We start from the raw sequence: 14,110 nt of genomic DNA on the forward strand, positions 1-14,110 counted from the left end.
AAAGAAATAGAAATAAAGAAGAACCAAATGGAAATTTTAGAAATGAAAAGGACAAGAAATGAAAAAAAAAAAAGTTCAGTAGATATGCTCAAAAGCAGAATGGAGAAATCAGAGCAAGGAACCAATGAACTGGAAAAGATAATAAGGAAATTATACAATCTGAGTAACAGACAGAAAAAAGGGCAGAAAAATAGAGTTCCAAGGACCTGTGGAGCTATGACAAAAGCTGGGACCTTCATGTCACCGAGTTCCAGAAGGAGAGGATAAAGAGGACAGGGCTGAGAGAACACTAGAAACAATAATGGCTGAAAGCTCCCCAAATCTGGAAAGATGCTCACACTCATGGAATCAAGAAGGTGAATGAATCCCAAACAGGATAAACTCAAAGAACCAGAGAAAAGTGACACCTTGAGTCTAGGGGAAAAATAAGTAGGATGACAGCAGATTTCTCATCAGAAACCATGGAGGCCAGAAAAAGGGGTACCAGATTGTTCGAGTAGTTAAAGAACAAAACTGTCAACCCACAATGCTATATCCAGAGGAAAAACATACCAAAAAATGGCACAAATTCTTAAAATAGAAATTATAAAAGAAGGAACTGTGGAAAATTAGGAAGGAAAAAAGAACAAAAGAATAAGGATATGGAATAAAACAATTGATTTTTCTTCTCAAGTTTTCTAAATTATTGTTTAAAGGTTGAAGCAAAAATTTTAACATGTTTTGATGTGGTTCTCAACATACACAGAAGAAATATTTAAGACAGTTATAAACAGAGGTGGCTAAAGGGACATAAAGAGACGTAAGATTTCTAACACCTCACCTAAACAGGTACAGCCAGTCAAGAAAATCGTTTGGCGGTTTCTTAACAACTGAAACCTCTATCTACCATGTGATCCCAGCACTCACATTACTGGGCATTTATCCCAGAGAAATGAAAACGTATATCCACACAAAAACCTGTGCACAAAGATTCACAAAAGCTTTATTTGTTAGAGCCAAACAACCAAAATGACTTATACCAGGTGAGCGGATAAACCAATTGCACTACGTCTATATCAGAAACACAACTCAGAAATGAGGAATGGATACACACAACTTGGATGGATCTCAAGGGCATCATATGCAAAGAAAAAAAAAAGGCAGTCTCAAAGGTTACACGCTACAGAATTGCATTTACATAAAATTCTCAAAACAGCAAAATCATAGAGATATAAGAAAGTAACCGTTGCCAGGGGTCAGGGATAGAGAAGGTGGCACGCAACTCTTATGGAATGGTACAAGAAGACTTTTGCGCCAGTAGAACAGTTCTGTCCCTTGATCCCAGTGGTGGAACATGAATCTATATACAGGCGATAAAGTGGCACAGAATCATACTAATTCCATGGTCTGTGAATATACTCCACTTACAACAGGAGAAACTCGATAAGGGGTATATGTACCCTTCTCTGTAGGTTCTTTGTAACTTCCTGGGAATGTAAGTATTTCACAATAAGAAGTTTTTTAAATGCAAAAAAAGCAGTAAGGAGCCTCAATATTTGGCAGGACGGTACAGGTGACTGGAACTGGTTAACTTGTGTCACTAACAGAAGGGCCTATCTTTCTCCAAACAAACTCAGACAATATGAACTAAAAAGCAAAAACATATAAAATCTTCGTGAAAACCCTTCACCATGAGAGGAGAAATGGAAAGGATGGAACGCAGTGAGGAGACCTGAAGGAGAACAGAGACAACAGTAATCAGAAGAAGGTATTAATCTTGTTAATCTTGTTTTGTACACAACAAACTGCCAATCAGCCTTAACAGCAAAGGCTATAATATTACGGCAATCAACACGAAACCTTTATTGTGGGCTGGCACCTTGGTAGGTAAACCTATTAGTTCCGTTCCTTACTAAGGGCAGGCAGAGAGAGCTATAGACATCCGGGTTTGGGGGCTTTAAGGATCTCATTAAAACAAGCAGCAGCAGAAGAGTTAATGATTTCTTTCAGTCTGGGATCAGTTAATGAAGACTGACAAGGTTCATCAGGTAACATCTGTGCAGCGTTGGGCCCTGAGGGTGATCTGATAGAAAGGACACCATCCCTGTCCTTCCAGAGCTGGTAATCTAGTATCTTAAGAGGAAGATGCCTACATCTTGAAAAATGATAGTGCCTGAGTCCCGATTAGCCTAAAAGTCTAAATTATTATCAAGGTTTGGGGAGGCCTCTCTTGAATTGAAGACAATTCAATGAAGGGTTAAGTACTTTAGTTAAAGTTTTTTAAACCATCTGTTGTGTACACACCCTGTATTCCATACAGTGGAGGTTTCCAAGAGTAAAGACAAAGATACAAACCCTTATCCTTAAATCAATATAGAATTTAACAGAGAACACAGTCATGTAAACATAGGAGAACAAGTGAAACAGGGAAATAAATGAAAAATGCTGTGCCCAATTAACTAAAATCTAGAAACCCCAAACCTCTTATCTTCCCCTAAACACCCCATGTTCTTTTGTACTTCAACCCTCGCAGATGCTATTCCCCATGGCTAGAACATTTCCCCTTCCTCTGGCAGCGAGTTCCCAATCGCCTTCTGAGACCCAGCTCTCATAATGCCGCTGATCTGAAGCTGTTCCCAGACAGAGAGGCAGGAAGCCCATCCTACTTTCTCTGTGCCCCTACTGCATATCATGGCACTCACAACACTGTTGAAAAAGTCTGAGAATAGTCTCTCCTGCTGGACTCTAAATTCACTTGTAGGTTTATCAAAATAATACATGTGCACAGTTCAACACTTACAGAGCACCAGCAGGTCATGAAAAACATCAGAACCCTCCCTGCTCCCTGGTCCCACTTCCCAGAGGCAGCTATGCCCAAGGCCTCCAGTTTTTTCTCCTGGTAGCTTTTTCCCCCCCAGTTATCAAGTAATAATACACAAGAACTTCTTTCCGTACTTGAATATATTTTGGTAAGGGCCATTTCTCATCCATCCTGTCAGGTATACTTCGGGGTTTTCTTCACCATGAAGCCAGATGTATCCTTTAGTTCTGGGGAATTTGCTCACCTTCCTTGACAATTTCCTCCATTTCATGTGTTCTCTCTGGACCTCCTATTAGCTAGATGCTGGCTCATCTTTCTCCCCTTTCCTATCATCTCTTTGGGTTTTGTTTTCTCCTGTTAGGGTATGGACGACTCCTCCAACTAAATCTCCATTATTGTATTCTCAGCTTCTAGGAGCTCCTATTTATTTTCTGATGGTTCTTCTTTCAAAGAAAATGGTCCCCAAACTTTTCTTTTTACCTATCAGGGAACACTGATGATAGAAGTTTAACATTTTGTTGTTGTTGTTTCCTACACTGTTTTTCCCAATTCCTCCCTGTCCACCACCACCACAATTTTTTTCTTTTTCCTTGGTGGGGACTTCTCTTAAATGACAGGAAACTATGCTTCTTGTCACCTTTGTATTTTCAACACACAGTCAGGGACAATAAAACATACAAGTGGGCAGATGAACGAACCAGTGGAGGAACAGAAGGAGAAGCATCTAAAAATGACTATGAAAAAGATACCAGAAGATTAGAGACTAATATTCTTGCGCTGGTAAGACTGACAGATCGTCGTCGTCTTAGGCCAGGGAGCCCAAGCCTGTGGGGAAGGCCCCCACCAACAGGCGGTATCTGGCACATTTACTGAATGGACAGGGCCTTCTGCACGAGCCTCAACAACAGGCAAACTTTTTAATTTTATTTGAAATTTCATTTAACTCCACATTGAGATACCACCTCAGACTTGTCAAAGTGGCTAACATTAACAACTCAGGCAACAACAGATGTTGACAAGGATGCGGAGAGAGAGGATGTCTTCTGCACTGCTGGTGGAAATGCAAAATGGTGCAGCCACTCCGGAAAACAGTATGGAGGTTCCCAAAACAACTAAAAATAGAACTGCCCTATGACCCAGCAATTGCACTACTAGGCATTTATCCAAACAGGTGTGCTGTTTCGAAGGGACACAGGCACCCCCACGTTTATAGCAGCACTATCGACAACAGCCAAAGTATGGAAAGAGCCCAAATGTGCATCGATGGACGAATGGTTAAAGAAGATGTGGTATATATATATATATACACGATGCAGTACTACTCGGCAATCAAAAAGAATGAAATCTTGCCATTTGCAACTACGTGGATGGAACTAGAGGGTATCATGCTAAGCAAAATTATTCAGAGAAAGACAAACATATGACCTCACTCACATGAGGACTTTAAGAGACAAAACAGATGAACACAAGGGAAGGGAAGCAAAAACAATATGAAAACAGGGAGGGGGATAGAACAGAAGAGACTCTTAAATACAGAGAACAGAGGGTTACTAGAGAGGTTTGTGGAAGGGGGGATGGGTAAATGGGTAAGGGGTTTAAGGAATCTACTCCCGAAATCGTTGTACCATGTGCTAACTAACTTGGATGTAAATTATAAATAAATTATACAAAGGAAAAAAAAAGAATAAAAAGCATAACCACAAACTGCTCAAAAAAAGAAAAAGAAAAAGAATAAGAATTATTTAACTCAACTCTCTTTCTGCCTGGAAGAATTTAACGTATTACCTCACAATCTATTTGCCACAGTAGCATGCTGTCCTAATTCAAGGTTTGAAAAAACTTCTTCCTCATAGCTGATAGGCAAACTGCTTTTATTTATTTTTTAAAAGAATTTTTTAATGTTTATTTTTGAGAGACAGAGAGAGGAACAGAGCACAAGTGGATGAAGGACAGAGAGAGAGGGAGACACAGAATCTGAAACAGGCTCCAGGCTCTGAGCTGTCAGCACAGAGCCTGACATGGGGCTTGAACCCACGGACGGTGAGACCATGACCTGAGGCGAAGTCAGACGCCCAACCGACTGAGCCACCCAGGTGCCCCCACCTTTATTTCTTAAAAGCAATCTAGAACTAATTAGCAGCAGGAAAAGCAAAAGTGGTCTTAGATGTAACGATTGAAATAACTAAGAGGTCAGAAGGCTAAGAGGCAAAAATTACTGAATAGCAAATCTGTTTCCCAATTGACTTGAAGGTTATTCTTGTGCTCAGTCGGGAAACCCGAGGTCAACGGGACAGCATGCGCAGTGTTATCTGTAAAGCACACCAGAGATCTTGGTAGTTCCAAAGACTTGGTACTTATAGCCCTATTAGGGCCTTTAAAAAAAAAAATAAAAGTCAACTATGACTCACTATAATATTTTTAAATGCGTATTTTAGAAGAATTCCCCTATAATCCAACCACAAAAAAAAAAAAAAAAACCCATCAACCTGTTTATGTCCCAGACCTTCTTTTCTACAGATAAGATTTTTCCTTATAAAATCTGGATCATACTGTATACAGACTGTTTCACTGTGATTATTTTTAGTTTGAGTTTTCTTGGTTGAAATCCCTGGTGACACTGAGTGGCTACTGCCCCTTAGGTCTAAGAGCCAGAATCAGACAGGATGATTTCTTCTCTCAGTTTTGTCAATATCTCAAACTGCAAAATCTGAGCCCATGCTCCCTAACATCGTCTACAATTCAAAAACCAAGAGACTGGATTTAAATCTGCCTTCAAGTATAACCAAAAAGCTCATTTTTTTTTTTGTTTCCTCAGATTTAATCATTCTTTCTTGCATCAAAAATAACAAAATTGTAGGGTGACATTAACACATGATCGTGAAACAAAAATGTGTTTCATTTCATTAGTCACAGGCTACATATCAACCAGCTGTTGAAGCTAAAAATATGCCTTAGTTTAAAATTTTGTAAAATACAGCATTTAAGACTCATTTTGAAAGAAATCTGACTTCTTTCAGTTTCTAAGAACCCACTAGAAGCTTTGGAGAAGAACAAATCAGCACCTCCAAAGCACAAGAAAAAAAAGGTGTATCGGGAAGGAATCCAAACTGATTTATTGACAATCATTAGCACATAGTTTACATCTTATTAATAAATCTATGTTAAGGATGACAATCCACCTCAGACATAAAAAATCTATGTATTCTCAAAGAAAGAAACCGACACAGACGTCACACTGGTAATAAAAGGTGTGCATTTTGCTGGGGTAGGAATGAGCTAAGGGGCACTGGGCACTAATACTCGCAGCTCTTCCTCATTAGCTGTAACAGAGACTCAGCCCAGGATGAGGCTGTGGAGGGATCTTTCCAACTCTCCAAACTCAGCAGCACACTCAGGTGGCATCACACGGCACAGTGTGCCCGTGACACACAGTCCTCCCCTTGGGATAGAAGCATTTGCAGACTTCCAGCTCTGCTCATCATCAGGTCCCATGGCCCAGGGATCATGCGTCAAGATAAGATCCGCCACCATTAAATATTAGATTATCAAACAGGCAATGGCATACTCTGAGGTAGCCACTGGATTTCAGGTGTAGTTACAGCAAATTGGAAACACATGTTCAACTATCCCAGGGGCCTTGGAAAGTTACCAAGTCGCTTAAGAAATAAACATATACTTCACTCACTTCCTGAGAAGAACTACAAGCTCTTCTGACTCCCACCCAGGGCTCTTGCCATTAAATCTTGCCTAGATTTGATAGGGAAAGATGACAGGTATCCTTCTGGCTTTCCATTTCTTCTTTTATAGTAACTCCCCTTCAGTTAAGTAGTTGTCACCTAAAGGCAGAGGCCGTTTTACAGTTTTGTCACCTCCCATCCTTGCTGAATGCATATTTGACACCTGAAACTTTACGATCAAGAGTGAAAATGTACCGCACTGTTAAAAATGTCAACTTCCAGGTCAAAGTTTTTGGTCATTTAGTCACGAAAGATAGTGTCAAGTTTACTTTTCTAAATGTCAACATAATAGACTAGGGAATTAATTTTCAAGAAGCATTTTGAACAGCGTTCACTTAAATTATTAGTCATCCCAACCTCACTCTGCTGCACCTATTAGAGCAATCTGAATTTGCTCTTTCGACACTCAGGCGGGTAACAGTTCACAAGGATATCTGTAAGACACTTTATTTTCTCCTGCAGTAAGGACTTCCTATTCTTAGAGCAGGGGGTGGGGACAGGGGCACCTGGGTGGCTCAGTCGGTTAAGCATCTGACTCTTGGTTTCAGCTCAGGCCATGATTTCATGGTGGTTTGTGAGTTTGAGCACAGAGCCTGCTTCGGATTCTCTTTGTCCCTCTCTCTCTCTCTCTCTCTCTCTCTCTGCCCCTCCCCCACTTATACACTTCTCGCTCTCAAAATAAATAAACTTTAAGGAAATAAAAAGGAGGAGGAAGGATGAGAAAAAGATGACAGAGAAAAGAAAAGGGAGTGGGGACCCTGATGATATCTATAGACAAATACAGTAACTGCTACTTAAAACACCCGCTCCAGAAGCTTAAAGTAAATTCTTAAAAAATTCCTGCTCTGCTATTTACAGTCTATTCAATCCTGTTACATCGAAGAATGATCAGCTATTACGTGCAAACATATACTCGAATGATACGCCATATGACATAAACCACAAGCGGCTTTGGAAGTAAGAGGACGGGTGCAGAGCATACTGGGGACTCCTAAGTGTAGCTAGCCTCTTACACTCGGACCAACCTTTGTCAGGTGACAACCCCTCTGAGCACATCACGGACTCTATGGTACCTCGAGTTCCCTTCCAAATTCGTAATTCTTTCTACTGGTTACAGGGAAAAGCAGGGAGTAACAAAATAAGCAAAGCTCTGACTGAATATACAGTCAATTCTGTCGTAACACTTGTTTTGAAAATGCAAATCTGTTCCAACACAACAGATATATTAGGAAACAGTTGGACCATAATTCATTCTTTGCTTTTGCTCATGTGGCATCTCATCTATGAGAAACACGAGGTGAATCCAGAAAACCACAGTCGGCTGAACTAATGGGAGCAGGAGGATGCCAACTGCACACGAGCACACCCCACTGTCCCCCAGCTTCTGGGGTGCACCATACGCTCCAAGCCACATGCACCTGTATCTGGGGTTAGGACTTTCTGTCCTATTGCAGAGCACCCTTTCCCTGCTGCACAAGCAGCAACCCTTCCAGCACCACAGCCACAAGCAAACTTCAGGTCTTTTTCAGGGTCAACTCCCACATGCTTGTAGTACTTAGGGACTGGTAGCTGCTTAACATATGTGAAACTGTGCTACCATTTTTATACGCTCCGTTCTCTTTTTTTTTTTATGTGTCACAAAGTTTTTGAGTACTGTGTCTCTAATCTCAGTTTTCTCATAAGCCTTGTGGGTTTGTGTTTTTTTTTTTTTTCCTCTCTTTAGCACACAATGATTTTTAGCAACTCTGTGTCATGTTAGAGTCAAACTGACTGTATCATTGTCTGGGGAAAAGTCATCAATGAACACTTGCATTTTTTTTTTTTTTAAGATAACAGATGGACAAGCTTCCTACAAGGCTGCTTATGCATTAAGTTAGAAATCAGCAAAGTCTCAGTTCTCTGCTGTACAGGTGTTGGTTACTCCTATAGCTCCCACATTAGGTATCAGATTTGTAGTCAGAAGGAAAGCATTCTCCTTGAAATAGCCAACAAAAAACTGGATTTGTAAAGTAATAAAGAGAAGACACTAAATGTATCTTTTTTTTAATATGAAATTTATTGTCAAATTGGTTTCTATACAACACCCAGTGCTCATCCCAACAGCTGCCCTCCTCAATGCCCATCACCCACTTTCCCCTCCCTCCTACCCCCCATCAACCCTCAGTTTATTCTCAGTTTTTAAGAGTCTCTTATGGTTTGCCTCCCTCCCTTTTTTTTTTCCCCTTCCCCTCCCCCATGATCTTCTGTTAAGTTTCTCAGGATCCACATAAGAATGAAAACATATGGTATCTTTCTCTGTAGGACTTATTTCACTTAGCATAACACTCTCCAGTTCCATCCACGTTGCTACAAAGGGCCATATTTCATTCTTTCTCATTGCCATGTAGTACTCCATTGTGTATATAAACCACAATGTCTTTATCCATTTATCAGTTGATGGACATTTGGGCTCTTTCCATAATTTGGCTATTGGTGAAAGTGCTGCTATAAACATTGGGGTACAAGTGCCTCTATGCATCAGCACTCCTGTATCCCTTGGGTAAATACCTAAGAGTGCTACTACTGGGTCATAGGGTAGATCTATTTTTTAATTTTTTGAGCAACCTCCACACTGTTTCCAGAGTGGCTGCACCAGTTTGCATTCCTACTAACAGTGCAAGAAGGTTCCCGTTTTTCCACATCCTCTCCAGCATCTATAGCCTCCTGATTTGTTCATTTTAGCCACTCTGACCGGCATGAGGTGGTATCTGAGTGTGGTTTTGATTTGTATTTCCCTGATGAGGATGACGTTGAGCATCTTTCAGCCACCTGGATGTCTTCTTTAGAGAAGTGTCTATTCATGTCTTCTGCCCATTTCTTTACTGGATTATTTGTTTTTTGGGTGTGCAGTTTGGTGAGCTCTTTATAGATTTTGGATACTAGCCCTTTGTCCAATTTGTCACTTGCAAATATCTTTTCCTGTTCCATTGATTGCCTTTTAGTTTTGTTGATTGTTTCCTTTGCTGTGCAGAAGCTTTTTATCTTCATGAGGTCCCAATAGTTCATTTCTGCTTTTAATTCCCTTGCCTTTGGAGATGTGTCAAGTAAGAATTTGCTGCGGCTGAGGTCAGAGATGTTTTTTCCTGCTTTCTCCTCTAGAGTTTGGATGGTTTCCTGTCTCACATCCAGGTCCTTTATCCATTTTGAGTTTATTTTTGTGAATGGTTTAAGAAAGTGGTCTAGTTTCATTCTTCTGCATGTTGCTCTCCAGTTCTCCCAGCATCATTTGTTAAAGAGACTTTTTCCCATTGGATATTCTTTCCTGGTTTGTCAAAGACTAGTTGGCCATACTTCTGTGGGTCAATTCTGGAGTCTCTATTCTATTCCATTGGTCTATGTGTTCTGCTTTTGTGCCATAAATGTATCTTCTCAATTCAGAGCTTGATTCTGGAAGAAAATGTGGCATGCACCAGTCTAAGAATGCCACCTGTTTGATAATGAAATATTCAAAAGCTATTCGATACCTATTATGAAAGAATATGGAGCAAAAAATATTTCTGCAATATAGTTCTAACAGTGTGTTACAAACCACAGAGCCTTGACACTCTTATTCTTGATAAACTCAGAGGTAAAAGAGAATAGCAAACTAAAGGAAGTCATGCATGTTTCCTAGTTTCCATGCAGACTAGAAACAGGAGACAGACCCAATCACTTAGCACTGACGGGGAAGGCTGGATAAAATCTGTCACTCAGAGCCAACAGGCATGCTATTTACCATGCTCAGGAAAGACAGGGACCATAATTATTTTGCCTTCTTCAAAGAACCTTAACTTAAAGCCAGGATTGGTAACAGAAGTCACAAAAGTTAACATAGTACAGCACGTGCTTCTATACACTGGGCCAAGTTATTTGGCCATTGTAGACATGATCCTGGTACCTTTTTTGTTTTTATTAATGTGTATGTATTTATTTTTAAGAAAGAGAAAGCATGTGTGCATGCATCTGAGGAGGGGACGGGCAGGGGAAGAGACACAGAATCCCAAGCAGGCTCTACACCGTCAGCAGAAAGCCCGAGGTGGGGCTCAATCCCACAACAGAACCATGAGATCATGACCTGGGCCAAATTCAAGAGTCAGACGGTTAACTGACTAAACCAGCCAGGCACTCCCTGGCACCATTCTTAAACTACAACATTAACACTTAAAAAAATAATTGACCTTTTATACACACACACACATACACCCATATACACAAGGGAAAAAAGTGAAAGGAAAAAAAAAACACCAAAGTGCTAACATTGGTTTCATATTTGGGTAATAAGATTATATAGGACTTTTTTATTCATAGCTTTCATTATTTTATACAACGAACATATTTTACTTTTATCACCAGAGGGAAACCACTACCTTTTTAAAAATAGCTGACTGGAAGACACAAATCCCTGACCATTGCTGACAAAGATTTCACAGTAGGCCATCCAATGTCTCTTCTACTTTCTACAGGGTGAAAGGTGAGCAGCCTGGATTTGGAGGCCACTTGCCCTACCATGTAAGAAATGTCAGAAAGAACTTTGTAGAAAACTCTCCAACACAGGAAGGCGGGTGAGCACAATGGAAGACATTACACACTCGTAGATCTGACTTGTTCATCCCTGTTTTTATCAGACAGTATTTTGGTGACTCCCAAAGGTGTTCTGAAAAATCTTTGCTTTTTGGATAAAGGTAACATAGAGCCACTCAACTGAATTTAACAGTGTTTGGTAGCACAGAACACGGAAATATGACCTAACCAAAAAAACCCAGGGACCAAAGCCCAAGAAGTGTGCAAAAGGCCCCTGCAGATTTTCTAGCCAGCTCTCTCTCCACATCACTATCACAGTGATGAGAAATGTTCATTTCTCCACTCGGAAAGCAGGCACAGCACCACCCCAGAGGCTGTGGTGAATACAGAAAAAAACCAGGGCTCTCCTCACAGCATGCACAGGCTGATGGGGAAAGACAGGACACAGAGATCAGAAATATGTAAGTAACATAAGACAAAATTAAATGGCTAAATGAATGGTACAAATAAGTATTTAAGGCATTTAAAGGAGCACAGCTCAGCTTCAACAGCTGGGAAAGGCTACCTCCTAAGGCAGAAGGAGGGAGACGAAGGAGGGAGACGAAGGAGGGAGACGAAGGAGGGAGACGAAGGAGGGAGACGAAGGAGGGAGACGAAGGAGGGAGACGAAGGAGGGAGACGAAGGAGGGAGACGAAGGAGGGAGACGAAGGAGGGAGACGAAGGAGGGAGACGAAGGAGGGAGACGAAGGAGGGAGACGAAGGAGGGAGCGAGGAGGAGACGAAGGAGGGAGACGAAGGAGGGAGACGAAGGAGGGAGACGAAGGAGGGAGACGAAGGAGGGAGACGAAGGAGGGAGACGAAGGAGGGAGACGAAGGAGGGAGACGAAGGAGGGAGACGAAGGAGGGAGACGAAGGAGGGAGACGAAGGAGGGAGACGAAGGAGGGAGACGAAGGAGGGAGACGAAGGAGGGAGACGAAGGAGGGAGACGAAGGAGGGAGACGAAGGAGGAGACGAAGGAGGGAGACGAAGGAGGGAGACGAAGGAGGGAGACGAAGGAGGGAGACGAAGGAGGGAGACGAAGGAGGAGACGAAGGAGGGAGACGAAGGAGGGAGACGAAGGAGGGAGACGAGGAGGGAGACGAAGGAGGGAGACGAAGGAGGGAGACGAAGGAGGGAGACGAAGGAGGGAGACGAAGGAGGGAGACGAAGGAGGGAGACGAAGGAGGGAGACGAAGGAGGGAGACGAAGGAGGGAGACGAAGGAGGGAGACGAAGGAGGGAGACGAAGGAGGGAGACGAAGGAGGGAGACGAAGGAGGGAGACGAAGGAGGGAGACGAAGGAGGGAGACGAAGGAGGGAGACGAAGGAGGGAGACGAAGGAGGGAGACGAAGGAGGGAGACGAAGGAGGGAGACGAAGGAGGGAGACGAAGGAGGGAGACGAAGGAGGGAGACGAAGGAGGGAGACGAAGGAGGGAGACGAAGGGGGAGACGAAGGAGGGAGACGAAGGAGGGAGACGAAGGAGGGAGACGAAGGAGGGAGACGAAGGAGGGAGACGAAGGAGGGAGACGAAGGAGGGAGACGAAGGAGGGAGACGAAGGAGGGAGACGAAGGAGGGAGACGAAGGAGGGAGACGAAGGAGGGAGACGAAGGAGGGAGACGAAGGAGGGAGACGAAGGAGGGAGACGAAGGAGGGAGACGAAGGGAGGGAGACGAAGGAGGGAGACGAAGGAGGGAGACGAAGGAGGGAGACGAAGGAGGGAGACGAAGGAGGGAGACGAAGGAGGGAGACAAAGGAGGGAGACAAAGGAGGGAGACAAAGGAGGGAGACAAAGGTGGTCCAGGCGTGGTCACCAAAAGAAGCAAAGTCATTGGGATGGAAAAGGTAATGGGAGTGTGAGTGGACAAAAATCAGGTTGGAGAACAAGAGAAGTAAGGATGGACGGAGAGATTGAGGCTGATTATAAAACCTCTTTAGGGCTCCCTTACCTCTAATCCATGTCATTATCAGATAAAGAACATTTGTGGGAAATCCCATGTACCAGATACTACGCTAAATATGACAGATATAGTATCTCATTATAATCATCCAAAGTGAGCGTCATTATTCTCATTTTACAGATAGAAACTGCTATTAGTTGAACAGAGAAGTTAACCAATTTGCCCAAGGTCACCAAGGTAAACAGACCTGGGATTTGAACTCAGGCCTACCTGACTCCAAAGTCCATGCTCCTTTTTACTACTAGCTCTGTGTTACTTCTTCCTAAAACATAACTACGACAACCTCACGCTCCATCTGTATCTTTCTCCCATCATGCTGTACATGCCTAGCCTTCTGACTACCCAGTTTCCTCATGGGGAGTCCCTACACATCAAAGCCTGCTGTCGGGAGAGTATGCGCAGCTAAAACAAAAGTGACCAACAACAGTTTACCCCATCCCGGGCTATCTTCAATGCTACAGAAATCAGAGACTCAAGTTATAAAGAAAGCTCTAAAATCAACCACTCAGTGGAATAAAGATCTCACCTTCTGAGAGGGCCAGGCCATTGTATCTTACAACGGCAGCCTCCACAGCTTATGGCTACAAGGCCCGCGATAAGAATCTCATTGCTCGGCCCTGAAGGTCTCTGTCTGGGAGTTGAAAGGCCACAGGAGCCCTTCGTAATACCACAAGCCCCCATCATTTCACATAATAAGTACATGGGAAAACCTAAACAAAACGTATTTGTCATCTACCATTCAATGTTTCTTTAAAAGACAGATTGCCAAAAAAAAAAAAAAAAAAAGGTTTTCTAGTAATTCTATAAAATATTCTTCTACTGTCTCTGGGAACCAGAAGCATTACTGCTCTCACCTTTTCTACCATGAACGATTTTACAAGTATCAATGACGCAAGTGTCCTCTTTCCAAGGAGCTGAAATAAAACCACATGGGATATTGGAGTATGTGACAATGAGTGGGGAAAAGGGCACAATCCTGACAGGGAACGCTCCACGTGCTCACCATGAACACAGCCTGCACTCACAACTACCC

The 14,110-nt window shown here is 42.6% G+C and overlaps 1 protein-coding gene across 4 annotated transcripts in view; it reads right to left on the reverse strand.

Moving 5' to 3' along the window:
- ALG9 (ALG9 alpha-1,2-mannosyltransferase) overlaps positions 1-14,110 on the reverse strand; it is a 99,092-nt gene that overhangs the window by 47,379 nt on the left and 37,603 nt on the right. The window contains exon 14 of one of the 4 annotated variants that reach the window (XM_030333917.2): positions 9,845-9,963. The exons of the other annotated variants lie outside the window; for them this stretch is intronic. Within the exon in view, the coding sequence (XP_030189777.1) occupies positions 9,946-9,963 (18 nt within the window). The 3' untranslated portion in view covers positions 9,845-9,945. Of the gene's footprint in view, positions 1-9,844; positions 9,964-14,110 lie in introns of those variants that run through there. 4 annotated transcript variants of the gene reach the window in all.

The sequence above is a fragment of the Lynx canadensis genome, chromosome D1, assembly GCF_007474595.2.
Source record: "Lynx canadensis isolate LIC74 chromosome D1, mLynCan4.pri.v2, whole genome shotgun sequence".
Taxonomy (NCBI): domain Eukaryota; kingdom Metazoa; phylum Chordata; class Mammalia; order Carnivora; family Felidae; genus Lynx; species Lynx canadensis.